The 12,848-nt window shown below is 54.7% G+C and overlaps 5 protein-coding genes across 5 annotated transcripts; 3 read left to right on the forward strand and 2 right to left on the reverse strand.

Moving 5' to 3' along the window:
* Nucleotides 1-2,200: 2,200 nt before the first annotated feature.
* Nucleotides 2,201-4,371, forward strand: BBK36DRAFT_1137856 (Opi1-domain-containing protein; the record flags this gene model as incomplete). Its single annotated transcript, XM_024893202.1, has 2 exons — nt 2,201-2,999; nt 3,080-4,371. The coding sequence occupies 2 exons, from the start codon at nt 2,201-2,203 to the stop codon at nt 4,369-4,371; spliced, it is 2,091 nt and encodes a 696-aa protein (XP_024752739.1).
* Nucleotides 4,372-6,527: 2,156 nt separating this feature from the next.
* Nucleotides 6,528-7,299, forward strand: BBK36DRAFT_1110688 (class I glutamine amidotransferase-like protein; the record flags this gene model as incomplete). The annotated part of the gene is made up of 2 exons (XM_024889611.1): nt 6,528-6,608; nt 6,688-7,299. 2 exons carry the CDS (start codon nt 6,528-6,530, stop codon nt 7,297-7,299), a joined length of 693 nt encoding a protein of 230 aa, XP_024752740.1.
* A 483-nt stretch (nt 7,300-7,782) lies between these two features.
* Nucleotides 7,783-9,272, forward strand: BBK36DRAFT_1155997 (DUF1546-domain-containing protein; the record flags this gene model as incomplete). Its single annotated transcript, XM_024893885.1, has 2 exons — nt 7,783-8,170; nt 8,251-9,272. The coding sequence occupies 2 exons, from the start codon at nt 7,783-7,785 to the stop codon at nt 9,270-9,272; spliced, it is 1,410 nt and encodes a 469-aa protein (XP_024752741.1).
* Nucleotides 9,273-9,560: 288 nt separating this feature from the next.
* BBK36DRAFT_1137859 (putative succinate dehydrogenase cytochrome b subunit) lies at nt 9,561-10,291 on the reverse strand (the record flags this gene model as incomplete). Its single annotated transcript, XM_024893203.1, has 2 exons — nt 9,561-10,090; nt 10,255-10,291. 2 exons carry the CDS (start codon nt 10,289-10,291, stop codon nt 9,561-9,563), a joined length of 567 nt encoding a protein of 188 aa, XP_024752742.1.
* A 1,358-nt stretch (nt 10,292-11,649) lies between these two features.
* On the reverse strand, nt 11,650-12,638 carry BBK36DRAFT_1165694 (NAD(P)-binding protein; the record flags this gene model as incomplete). The annotated part of the gene is made up of 2 exons (XM_024894810.1): nt 11,650-12,546; nt 12,603-12,638. The coding sequence occupies 2 exons, from the start codon at nt 12,636-12,638 to the stop codon at nt 11,650-11,652; spliced, it is 933 nt and encodes a 310-aa protein (XP_024752743.1).
* Nucleotides 12,639-12,848: the final 210 nt, after the last annotated feature.

The raw sequence follows: 12,848 nt of genomic DNA on the forward strand, positions 1-12,848 counted from the left end.
TCTGGGTGGGGAAGCGAGAAAGTTGGGGCAGGGAACAAGGGAGTAAGGGAGCGACGAGCGTCACATTGCATGTGATTGTGGTTTGCAACCGCTCAGGCACGTGCTTGCGACTTGGACATGCAGTACGTGGGCGGTTCTGGGGATGATAACGCACATGCCGAATCTAGCAATTATTGATCAAGATAAGTGACGATGGAGTCAGAGTTGACGCCGGATGCTTTTAGTCCAACTGACAGGCTCATAGCAACTGAAGCTGGTCGATGATGGAGAGAAGAATATGATGCCTCTCCTCTATTCTCATCTCCCCGGATAACCTCAAAAGAGCCGGTGCTTGTAACCGCGCCCTCTGGCTCCGGTCCGATGCAGTTACATACAAGAATGTACTGCAGCAGGCAACGCACACATGAAAAATGCAGTAGTAGTAGTGTAATAATGACAATGATGACGGGACTGCCAAGCCCATGGATCAGGGACTTCCATGGTTCGACTGGTGTGCAGCATCATGGCTGGAGGTGCTGCCCTCTGCAAGGATGGCACAGGCCTGGTTGGCTGGTCCGGTCTGGATCATTGGCCGATAAATGCTCTCTTTCTCCAATCAGTCAGGCGTCCATCCATCCCTCCATCCATCCATTTCGTCCATCCAGGTCGGCAGGCTATTTTCCCATGTGGGATTGCAAGTCTCTGTTCTGCTCCACCAGTCGAGAGGCGACGGACGAGAAGCAGCAGAGCACACAGGACGCAACACAACAACAATTCGGGGCGAGGTCTTGCCAATGTCCAAGTGGGGTGGCAGTGAACTGTACTCATGCCTACCTACCTCATACTATGGCATCTGGCGCTGGGAAATGGAACATTTCGGCGTCTTGTTCTGCCATATCGTAAACTGTCATATGCCAGCTTGACAAGAACAGGCAAAACACAAACTTACAGATGTTATTATTTCACATGCTCCCAGATCGGTGAAGGAGGTACCGGTACTCTAGACATGCAGCGCCCATGGATGAACATGAATCAGAATCACAGGCCTCTCCAGGACCCTGCAGAGTCCAGACCCTGCAGACGTGCCAGGCGCCTGACCTGCCCCGGGGCTCCTCACCAGCTGCGTACAGGTACCAAGGCAAGCCGTGCACCAGCTCTGGCGTTGGTGTGTGTGTGTGTGTGAACAAGTTGAAGAGGCAGCAGATGTGCTGCTGTGCGGAGTAATTCCATGTACATTGCAGTCAGTCACACACACACACACACCATTGCGCTGGTTCGGGGATCTCAACAAACGGATCGTCTAACGGATGAAAACACGAAAGACGATCACCCATACCGGTAGTAACGATTGTAGGTAATCGACCAAGGGGAATCGAAGCTGCGTTGTGTAAATCAATACGACTTATTACAGGGACTTGTTTGGGGTGGAAGCATGTGGGAAAAGTACATACAGCTTCGTCCGAACTGACTCGGCGCAAGTGGATGTCCGCCTCTTTTTTTCACTCCATTTCCCTCGATTCAGCCCTTGCCTTGTTTGCCCTCGTCGTGGTCGGCTATCATTCTGCCTCAATAGAGAGATAACTGTTCATTGGCACCCATTGTATGTATTTATCTCAGGCAGTCCCTGGCACCGGCATCTAATAATATCCCTCTGTCATCCTCCTCCCGTCGGCGGGTTTCTGCTCGTGAAACTGCCGTCCGGCGTCTTATCGCCCTCCATTTTGCTGTCATCACCATCAGCCAACCATCCACGTGCCCAGACCACCCTGCTGTGTCTGTGTCTGTGTCTGTGTCTGCGTCTGTCTGGCTATTCTCGTCTGGGTGTTCATTCCAGGCCCAAAGCAGAAGTCACTCATTATCTAGTACCTTACCTTACTTACCTTATACCCTATGGCAGAGGCCCTTTTGAAGCTATTCTCGCTACCACCATCAATCAGCATCTCTCTTTCTCACCCTCTTTTTTTCTCACTTCCTCTCCTTCTCGTCTTCTTCTCCAACTGGTAGCCGCACCAAAGAACAGCCACAAGCATTGCCTCCGGCGTTTTATTCCCGCCATTGACTGACCCCTGCCCTGCTTGCGTGCGTGCGTGTGTGTGCGCGCAACGTGCGAACGGACTATCAGCCGTTTTCCCTTCGCTCCCCCCCAATTGCGCCGCTCCCATACGTGCATATTCCTGCGCATCTGCGTATGTACTACTTGTATGGGCCGCAATCACATGCCATGCATCGCCAGACGCTCGCCAACCGTCAACCGCCTTCGGCCCCCCTCGGACCATCACTTGCACCACCGCTGCCGCCACGACCTCGCCTGCCGCCCATCAGCGCAATCACCTCGATTCCTCCCTCTATCGACACCGTCGCAGGCTTGAGCGGCGCTGATTCGCGGCTTCTGAATGCGCCGTCATTAGCAGCAGCAGCAGCAGCAACACCATCATCATCATCATCGTCGTCGGCGGCGGCATCTTCAGCATCACCCCCGGCTCTCCTCCCCAGTCCCCCCAATTACGCGCAGCGCCTCTCCTCGCCCTCGCCCGCCGCCGCCTCGTCCATGCAAAACCACCACCAGTTCCCCAGCCCGTCCGACAACGACCGGCTCCCCCCGCTGATGCACCATGACGGCGACAGCACAACCTTGCCGTCGCTGAGCAGCATCACCGGCGACGTTGCCATGCGCGGCGACGACCAGCACCGCCCCTCGCAGCATCTTCACAACCCGCAACACCTGCACAGTCTCCCAAGCATTCACAGCCCGCCGCCGCTGCACTCGAACCATTGGCCGTCGCCCTTCAATGGTCCCGCGGCGTCGTCATTCAATTCGTATCGACAACCGCCGCCGCCTCCCTTCCACGACGCCGGCAGCCCAGCGACAGCCATGGACATGGACGGCTCTGCAAGCGTTGCCAGCGCGGCGTCACCGTCGCCAGATCGCATCTACGACGGGACGCCGACTCCCAGCAGCCTCACGCTCGATGACCCAGACGTGCGGCTTGCGGCCGAGGCGCTGGGCGACTTACGCGCAGGTGAGTGACGATGGCGCATGCATTGCTCAACCACTGTCTACGTCCAGACTCTAGATCACTGACCATCTCTGCCTGCACAGACTTTGTATCATCGCCGCCCGACACCTCCTCGCTACCGCCCATGAGCCCGCCCATTGCCAACTTTCAGCTGCAGCAGACGAAGCCAAAGTCGCCCAAACCCGAGCCACTCTTGTCCCTGCTTACGACCGCCCATCCCCTCGTCGCCTCCACCATTGGCGGCGCCAGTTCAGCGTACGGTGGCGCAAAGAACTTCTCCCCGCGGTTCAAGTCTGGCGCCGAGTACGTCGAGGGCTACTTGACGCCTATCGCCAACACAGTCAACTCCGTGGGTAGGGTCACGGGCGTCGAAGGCGGTGTTCGATGGTTCCTAGGCGCAGGCCGTCGCCATCCAGCACCCACCTCCGATCCCGACTCCAACGGCTCCAACAAGAGGCGGAGGACGGGAGAGGGCAGCAGCAGCGGCAACCGCGAAGCCAATGGGTCGCCCGTCATCCACGGTCTTGACGAGTTGTCCTCGGCCGCATCCAAGACGCCTCGCCGCTTATCGACCGCCAGCACGGTGGACACGCTGCCGGCATACGATGATCTACGATCGCCCGCCTACTCGGAAACCGCACCTGCGACTCACAGACCGCCGGGTAGCCAGCCGTGGCAGACCCGCTTGATGATGTCCACGTCCGGATTGAGCGTTGCCATGAGCGCCGAGAGTCTCCGCAGTCTCAAGTACTGCTTGCGCTGGCTTCGATGGACCAACGACCACATGAACAGGGCCATTCTCAACTTGAAGCACGCATTGGAGGAGTACGAAAAGGCAGAGAGGAAGGAACAGTCAGAAGGAGGGCCGTCCACCGAGAACCCAGGCGCGGCTGAAGCCATGGACGTGGACGGCGCGGACAAGGAGCAGAAGCCCAACCCGTCACGGAGCGAAATCGCCGCGCGAATCAACAACCTCAAGGGCGACATTGTCAAGACGCTACAAGACGTCATCAACAATGTGTCCAAGTACGCCGGCGGCGCGCTTCCCGAGAACGCACGGGTGCTGGTTCGCCGCCACCTGACCAGCCTGCCTCAGCGCTTCCGCTTGGCGACCATGTCTGACAGGCAGTCGGAGAATGCCAACAGGGACGGCGACTCGGCGATGCGTGACGGTGCGCAAAAGGTGCTGGTGCTGGCCAAGGAGGGCCTCGACATGGTGACGCAGGTGACGGGCGTCTTGGACGGGACGATTGTGAGCGCCGAGCAGTGGTGTGAGAGGATGGGCAAGAGGCGGACGGAGGACAGGGAAGAGGAGCAGGAGCCGGCTTCATCGAGGCAACGAACTGAGTTTAGCAGCGACGTGAAGACGGCCTGATTTGAATCGAGATGTACGAAGATGGGAGAACCGAGTGAGGAAGAGAGAAGAGAATCGAGAGGAATGGCGAGAGGGAAGCCGAATGAGAAGGAGAGAAAAGAGGGCAAAGGGCGATATTACCGATCATGACGAAACTCAACGACGGACAGAGAGTAGGGGGTGAGCAAGAAAATACCAACAAAATCTATCAACAACAGCCGTCAACGGGCTCGAGGGCAGGGAGCCGCCCAGCGAGTGCAAGTTGCTTGCAAAAGACGAGACAGGGTGACAACAGGACTTGATCTGGTTTCTGGTTAGTGGGCACATCAACTTCATGACGAACAATTTTTGCAAGCCCGGGTTGGAACGCTTGCCACAACGGAAGATCTTTTTCCATTTTCCTTTTTCTTTTTCTTTCCACGAACATCAACACAAAAACCTATTGCCTATACGGCCTTTCTTTTATCGTTTCGACAGTCTACGCTGTCTTTTGCCAAGCCAAGGGTCTGTCTAATATCTGGTGGGCAATGAATGGCCCAAGGGATTTTCTATGTCTTGTTTCTGAGCGCTGTTTGATCTTACTATCTATGTACTTTGTTTCAATTTTTGTGCCAGGTTCTTCTCTTATGTGAGAAGCTTCAATCGACGACCGATTTGTTTCCCATTTCCCGCCTTTTCTTGTTCTTTTTGTTTCTTGATGTACCTAGTCGTCCTTTTGAGGATTTGAAAGAAAAAAAATGACTGTATCTTGTTGTATGTTTTTGGGATTGTGGGATGCGGGATGCGGGATGCGGGATGCATTGTCTGCGAGATAGCAATTGAAATGTTTCTTTATGGACATTAGTTTCCTTTAGAAGTAAGATGTGTCCGCTTACCCATCTACCCAGGTAGGTAGTGAAGGTGGTGATTCTCGACTTTAAGAATTGTTAATGCGATCTTCTTTCTCATTGTAAGAATCCCTTAACAGTTGACAATGTTCTGATACATACGGCCTTGTGTCTCGAGCCCTGAAAAACATCATTGAGAGCATGTCGGGGTAAGTTGCACGCGCCATGTGGAATCATGACAGGCAAAGGTTCGTGTAAGTGGCTGAATTGGTAAGGTAAGTGCCATCTCATTCTCCCGTCCTCAACTCCATGGCAGATGGAATTTCACTGCGGCTTGAACCATGAGATTATCGGCAACTTCCTTACGTCTCGGCACTCCATTTGTACGGGGTTAGTTAGTAGTCGAAAGTTGAAGCCATGATGCTGAGTAGTATGTATGGTCCTTCTGCTGTAAACTTGCAACTCCCGGATGTTGGTGCCGACACAACGACCCAAGTCTACGCAATCGTTCACTAATCCCAGCTCACAAGGCGTCGAGAATGAGACTGCTTACAAACGAACAACAGCAGAGAAATCAAACAATCTCAAACCCGTCCGCGCCAGAAGCACCATCATCAAAAATAAATCCTGGTGTTTTCTGCTTACTACTACCTACCTAGTAGTATCCCATCGCGGAGATAAGCAAATCTTAGATCCTTTTCAGGGTAAGGAAATCCGAGCAGCAGAGAACTCGATGCGGGAGATCCCGTTGACAGCAGGGCACTGCGACGCCCCAGGTACTTGTAACCCGCGGCATCATCCGCTCTCTGCAAGGTACCACTAGGCTGACTCAGCTTCAAGCCCCCTGTCCTAACTGCATTGTGTTTGATTCTCTGCAGTGACTGGCAATGAAATGGGCTTGGGGTATCAAATAAGAGGTTACATAATCCAAAGGATTGCGGAACACCTTCCGTCGACGAAGCTGTGACGCACTTTGGTGGTTCTTGACGTATTGCATACCATCTGGACTTGTTGAGTTGGAGATGGGATGGTACTGTGATGAACGCTGGAGTTTGCCGCTTGCGGGACGGAGGGGGAGGACCCAATTATGGCGTCAAAGACGGAGGGAAGACCGTCCGAGAGAGAAACTCGGAGAAACTGCTGGCTTGGGAAGATTGAAGGAGAAGCACATAGCTAGGAAAGGGATATATAAAGACTGTGTAGATCGCCAAATTCAGAGCAGAAGAAGAAGAAGAAGACAAGCAAACAAGCACTTGAACAATCAACACAACAACACAAACTCCGACGACAACAACTCACAACTACGATTTACACAACCATCTCATCTGAAAACCATTGACATCATACGCAATGGCTCCCAAGAAGGTCCTCGTTGTTCTCACCTCCCACGACAAGATTGACGCCATCAACAAGCCCACAGGCTGGTACCTGGTAAGCAAAATCACAAACCCTCTTCTCTTTTCTTCTCCATGACCCAACAACAAGCTCTAACAACACCACAACAACACAGCCCGAGTTCGCCCACCCCTGGAAGGTCCTCTCAGACAAGAATGTCGAGTTCACCGTCGTCTCCCCCAAGGGCGGCGCCGCGCCCCTGGACCCGGGCTCGGTCGAAATGTTCAAGCAGGACCCCGTCGCCGCCAGCTTCCTCGAGAACCAGAAGCCCCTGTGGGAGCAGACGCAGCCGCTGAAGCAGTTCGTCGGGCGCGCGGCCTCGGAGTTTGACGCAATCTTCTACCCGGGCGGCCACGGCCCCATGTACGACCTCGTCGACGACGCCGACTCCGTCAAGCTGATTGAGGAGTTTGCCGCCGCCGGCAAGGTCGTCGCCGCGGTGTGCCACGGCACCATTGCGCTGGTCAACGCCAAGCAGGCCAACGGCGAGCCGCTGCTCAAGGGCAAGGAGGTCACGGGCTTCACCAACGCCGAGGAGGAGGCTGTGAAGCTGACGAGCGCGATGCCCTTCCTCGTCGAGGACCGGGTCAAGGCCGTCGGGGGCAACTTTGTGCAGACGGACGCGTTTGGGAACAAGGTGGTTGTTGACGGCAAGCTTATCACGGGGCAGAACCCGGCGTCTGCTACGCAGCTGGGCGAGGAGATTGCCAAGGCGATTGGCGCTTAGAGAATTGGCATTGTTGGATTGTCGATAGAAGCAAGATGTGATTGATACCAATTGATGCCCCTTGCAATCTGTTGATTGAATGCTCATGAATACATATATATCTATCATTGTCATCTGAATGTGAGAGCTGCCACTTGATATAACACTGGAATCCAATGTCCATCTTCTCAATGGATGCCACAAGCTACAGCTACAGCTACAGCACCAAAACCCCACTAGAGCCGCTGAAACTTGCGCTGTGAGGCTTCGACGCTAGCGGCTTCAGCGAGTGTGGGTCTCAGTCGAGGTTCAACTCGTCAGGCAACTTGCAGCCTTCTCTCCCCACATTTATTAACGGGCTCGAATCGCAACTCCAACCTGCAACCCTCAGCCTCATCACCATCCAACGCGGATCACCCCAATAACATTGAGAGAATAATCGCATCCTCACTACATAAACCCCAATCGCAGCGGCAGCTCCAAACTGCCCGACGACCGCCCACCATGGCGAACGAAACGCCCAAGCTGCTCTGGAACACGGAAAATGTCAAAGACGTCGCCGAGTCGGTGGGCATCGGGTCCATGAGCGACGAGGCCCTCAAGGCCCTCACCCAGGACGTCGAGTATCGCATCGGCCAGGTCATCATTGAGGCGCTCCGCCTCATGCGCGCCGCCCGCCGGACGACAATGACCGTCAACGACGTGTCGCTGGCCCTCAAGGTCCTGGACGCCGAGCCTCTGTATGGCTACGATTCTACGCGGCCGCTCCGCTATGGCGAGGCAAGCTTGGGGCCGGGACAGCCGCTGTTTTACATTGAGGACGAAGAGGTGGATTTCGAGAAACTCATCAACGCGCCGCTGCCGAAAGTGCCGCGCGACATGAACTTTACCGGTAGGTTTCTTTGGGTTCCCTCACCCAACATGCTGGCTATGTACATGTCGTGGTCCGCAGCCGCTGACAAGCTACCGTAGCCCACTGGCTCGCCATTGAGGGCGTCCAGCCTTCGATCCCCCAGAACCCGACCTCGGCCGAGCTTCGACCGCAAGACCTGTTACCCAAGGGCCCGGGCGCTAATCCCGCGCTGTCGGCCTTGGCTGGGAACGACACCGGCGCGGGCCAGCCCGCTGTTAAGCACATCGTGAGCAAGGAGCTGATTCTCTATTTCGACAAGATCCAGGCCGCTATCCTTGATGACAATCCGGACGAGGAGGTTGTGAGGCTGCGCCAGGCTGCGCTTGGATCTGTCCGAGACGACCCTGGTCTGCACCAGCTGGTTCCCTACTTTATCAACTTCATCATGGACAGAGTCACGCATCAGCTTGACGACACTTTTACCCTGAAGCAGATGATGGAGCTGACGAATGCTCTGATTGAGAACAAGAGCTTGTTCCTGGACCCGTATGCCAGCTCACTCTCGGCACCCGTGCTTACGTGCCTCATGGCGAGGAAACTGGGCACGGACGAGGGGCAAGATGCCCTCAAGGAGCAGTATGATCTTCGACAACTGGCTGCCTCACTGCTCGGCCGCATTGCTCGCAAATACTCGGCCTCAAACTCGCTGCTGCGGCCAAAGCTCACGAGGACGTGTCTCAAGTACTTTTTAGACCCCACCAAGCCCCCTGCCGTACTCTATGGTGCAATTCACGGCCTGCTTGAGGCGGGAGGAATGGAGGCCATCCGGGTCCTGGTTCTGCGCAACCTCAAGAGCTTCGACTCTGGGATTCTCCAGCCTCTGAAAGAAAAGTCAGAAGGCTCCATCGAATACGAGATGCTCGTGCAGGGCATCGTACAGGCCGTCGCCTCGCTCGCACAGAGGAAGGAAACTGCGGAGGGTGGTTCTGACGCACAGATGAACGGAGTCAACGGCAACATCCCGGCCTCGGAACTCGCTGACCTCAACGAATTCATCGGCCCCATTGTTGGCCAGAGGATTGCCGCTTCTCGCAATCACCATCTTATCAGGACGATCCTCGATGCCCGGTTTCTGGAGTAACGAGGTAGCAAGCCATGGGGTAACAGGTATCACGGCAGCATGAAAAGGCGCATGGCGTTGGGGCATTGGTTGATATCCGGGAGAGAAGCTCAACCCATGATATTGGCACATTGTTTTCAGATTGGTTGTAAAGGTTTTGATAGCATTTTTTTTTCTGGACAAATTAATCAACAGCCGTTTAATGGCCATTTATTAAACATGCTCCGCCCACCAGCTCCTTTGTTCGGTTGTTTCCCTTCCCCCTCTCTTTGCCCCAAGCTTTCCCTTGACCCTCCATTGATTCTGTTTTTACACGCCAAAAGCCAGGTAACCGCCGCCAAGGAAGCTCGAAATCCACAAAAGCTTCTCTCCCAGAAGAATGTGCTTTTTGGCGAACCCGACGCCCACGTCGTAGATGAGATGCTTGATGCCGTTGATGAAGTGGAAGGTGAAGGGGAAGGCGAGCGCAAACTTGATGGCGCCCTTGACGACGAAGGGCAGGGCCGCGAAGCCCGAGGCCAGGGCGGCGCTCTCGACGTGGAAGCCCAGCAGCGGGGAGACGAGGTACGCGGTGAAGTAGACGTAGGCGGCGCCGGAGAGGGTGCAGCCGGTGATGCGGGTCCAGGCCGAGGCGCCGAACCAGGTCTGCTCCATCTTGTAGATGCCGAGATGGGGGGAGACGGGGCGGTTGAGGCGCTGGCTGGCGAGGACCTCCTGGCCCTGTTCCTGGGAGAGCTTCTGGGTTGTGATGGGGCGCTTGGAGGTCGTTGAGAGGGTGGCGGCGAGGAGGGATCGGGGGAGGGCGTGGGTGAAGAAGGGGGTGGTGGGTGCTTTGGCGCCTGGCGAAGGGGAAAGAATTAGCTGGAATTTTGCCATCATTTGATATGTTTCATTTGACGAGGAGTTTGCGCTTGTGGTCTGGGGGAGAGTTTGGTGGTTGGTGGTGAGGCTATTCGCGGGTTGCATGTGAGAAACGAGGAAGAGAGAGAAAATCATGACGTACTGCGCACGGCAGCGAGGCCGAATCGGTGGGCGTTCATGGCTGCGATGGTGCCGCTGCTGGAGGGGGAGAGAGTGATCTGGAGTAGAGGCAGCTGTTGACTTGGATTGTTGTATCGCCCCGGGCGCAAAAGAGAAGCTCTCGTCGGTTGTTTCTTGAGCGGTCGGTTTGGCGGGCTTCCGAGCGAATGCCTCGTTACCCGTCGACGAGCTTCGGAACGGAAGTTGCGTCGGTCGGTTCCTCGGTTTAGCTGGGCCAATCAGGGAGCTCCAATTCATCATCTCCGGGGACTCACGTGAAGAGCCACCACCGCCTTTATCCTCATGAGTTGCGTGTCACGTGCATTTACTTATTCGGAAAACGTTGCTGACTCATCATGTGGACGAAGCTATGTTTTTGATGGAAATTTTGCGCTCAGTTTTTGGATTTTTTTCTTCTCTTTTCCTTTCTCTTCAGATAGTCACGAATGTCCGCCGCGCGGTGCTTCTTTTTTTTTCAAATGGGCTTCGCAATGCCGGCAAGGCCCGTTTTTGGGCTTGGGGACGTTTGGAGAGGAAAGATTGATCCTTCGTTAATCTCGGCACTTGGTTGTCCTCCGTACCGGTGCCGTTTCATTCTGAGATCTACATTTCTTGCCCTTTTGTGCTTGGCTGTGTGACTGTTGACTGTGCGGCTGTGTAGGGTTGTGTTGTAGTGTTGAACGTGATGCGGTTCGTCGGATGGATTGAATGAATAATGGACATTGATGCTGGCCTGGACGCATTGTTGCTTCGAGGCACGAATGTGGCGCACTTGGAACGGGTGGATTTTGTTTCGTTCTTTGGCGGTTTGCCGTCTTTGATGGCCTGACTGAAGGGACATGGACGAAGAGCACTTGTTGCTTCTTGGACTCCTTGTCCAATTCCTGTGCTAGATGGAATCGGCACAGGTTGCTGGCATCACCACCCTGCTTCTTGTCGCTATCGTTGCAGAAGCCAAGTGTGTTCAAACTCTGCGGACTACGTGCGATGCTGCTCGCTTTCGATATTGAGGCGCGCAACATGTTGGTATCAGACGACAACACTTTGCCCCCAACAGATACTCTGTACCTTCAATCTCATGCCATCTTCTTTGTTACCATGTTTAACGGCTTCATTGGCTACGTGTTTGTCGTTCTAAGGTTTACCCGTTTCTGTTTGTTGAAAGGTTTGACAGGAGTTGAGGTAGGAGTGGTATTGACGAAGAGGGTGCATCAGCATGTGACATTAAGGATAGGCTATTGACTTTAGTAGAAGCTTATAATATTAGAGCATGGTGATCTCAGCAGTTGAACCTCAAATAATACGATTCTTTGGCTGGTCCTCAAGTTATTTCACGATGACCTCGATCCAAAGTCGTCAAGCTCTCATACCTAGCCGCTTAATTGTAGCCCAGCAGCTCCCTGAGGTCTTCCTTCAGACTCTCAAGCGGCCGACCTGATCCAGGCTCCTGCTTGTGAGAGAAATCCCCATCATAGCGATTGTCTTCATCAAACAATGCCGCAGTCCCCAACATCGAATACGCCTTGGTAAACAGCCGGTTCGTCACACCATTCCTCGTATCTTCCTCCCACAGCGCAGTCGCCTCCTTCTTGAAGCCCTCAAGCGAGACATCGACAATCTGCCATCCTCCACCAGAAGAGATCTCGTCAAGCATAGCGATGAGCTCGTTCGTGCTAACGGTGTAGTCTGGAAAGTAAGCGACGTGATTGCGATACTTGTCCGGGTTCCGGAGAACGGCCACAATCGTCTCGCCGACTGAAGCCACGCGGCTCACCGACACCTTTTGGTTGCCCGAGCCGAAGCGCGTGATGGTTCGCTTGTCCTTGTCGATCCAGAAGTAGCCCGTCTCGATGCCCCAGTCGAACCAGGCGCCGAGCACGACAGCGGTCCAGGTAAGAGTGCAGTCAGGTGAAGAGGTAAGGCTTTCGAGTTCTCTTTGGGCCTTGTGCTTGGGCGCAAAGATCCTGACTTCTGCGGCGTGGGGCGAGAAGGAGTCGGTGCTGAAGTCGGGCGTGATGAGACGCTTCACGCCGGCGGCGAGAGCGGCGCGGACGATGACGCCTTGGTGCTCGGCGGCGGCGGGATTGAAGGCCTCGACAAGGGCGTCTTGTCCTTGGAGGGCTTGTGTGAGCGTGTCTAGGTCATCGTAGGACGACTTTATGATGGAGACGCCTGAGGGGTAGGTTGAGGCGCTTTCCGGTCGTGCGATGATGGTTACGACGAAGCCGGCGGAAAGGAGAGCTGGGACGGCAACTTTGCCAACATTTCCACTGGCCTGAAGAGTTTAGACAGGTTTCGTGAGTATTGCATGTATGAGAGTGGAAGACTTACTCCAAGGACTGCGACGGTTTTGATGACGGATGACATCTTTATAAGAGGTCTTGAACCGGAGACTTTGTAAGCCTGAATGCTCTCTGCTTCTGGGTGTCTAAGATGCTGTGTAAGTCAAGGAAAGACAAAGAGGAAATATCGAGTTTATATAGCCATTGGCCAACACCATTCTCGTCCGAGATACTTGTCTTCTTTGCCAGACACATCGACATGGAGTTCACGAACAAGCAGACGCCTCTTGGACGG

The sequence above is a fragment of the Trichoderma citrinoviride genome (genome assembly GCF_003025115.1).
Source record: "Trichoderma citrinoviride strain TUCIM 6016 unplaced genomic scaffold BBK36scaffold_2, whole genome shotgun sequence".
Lineage (NCBI taxonomy): Eukaryota > Fungi > Ascomycota > Sordariomycetes > Hypocreales > Hypocreaceae > Trichoderma > Trichoderma citrinoviride.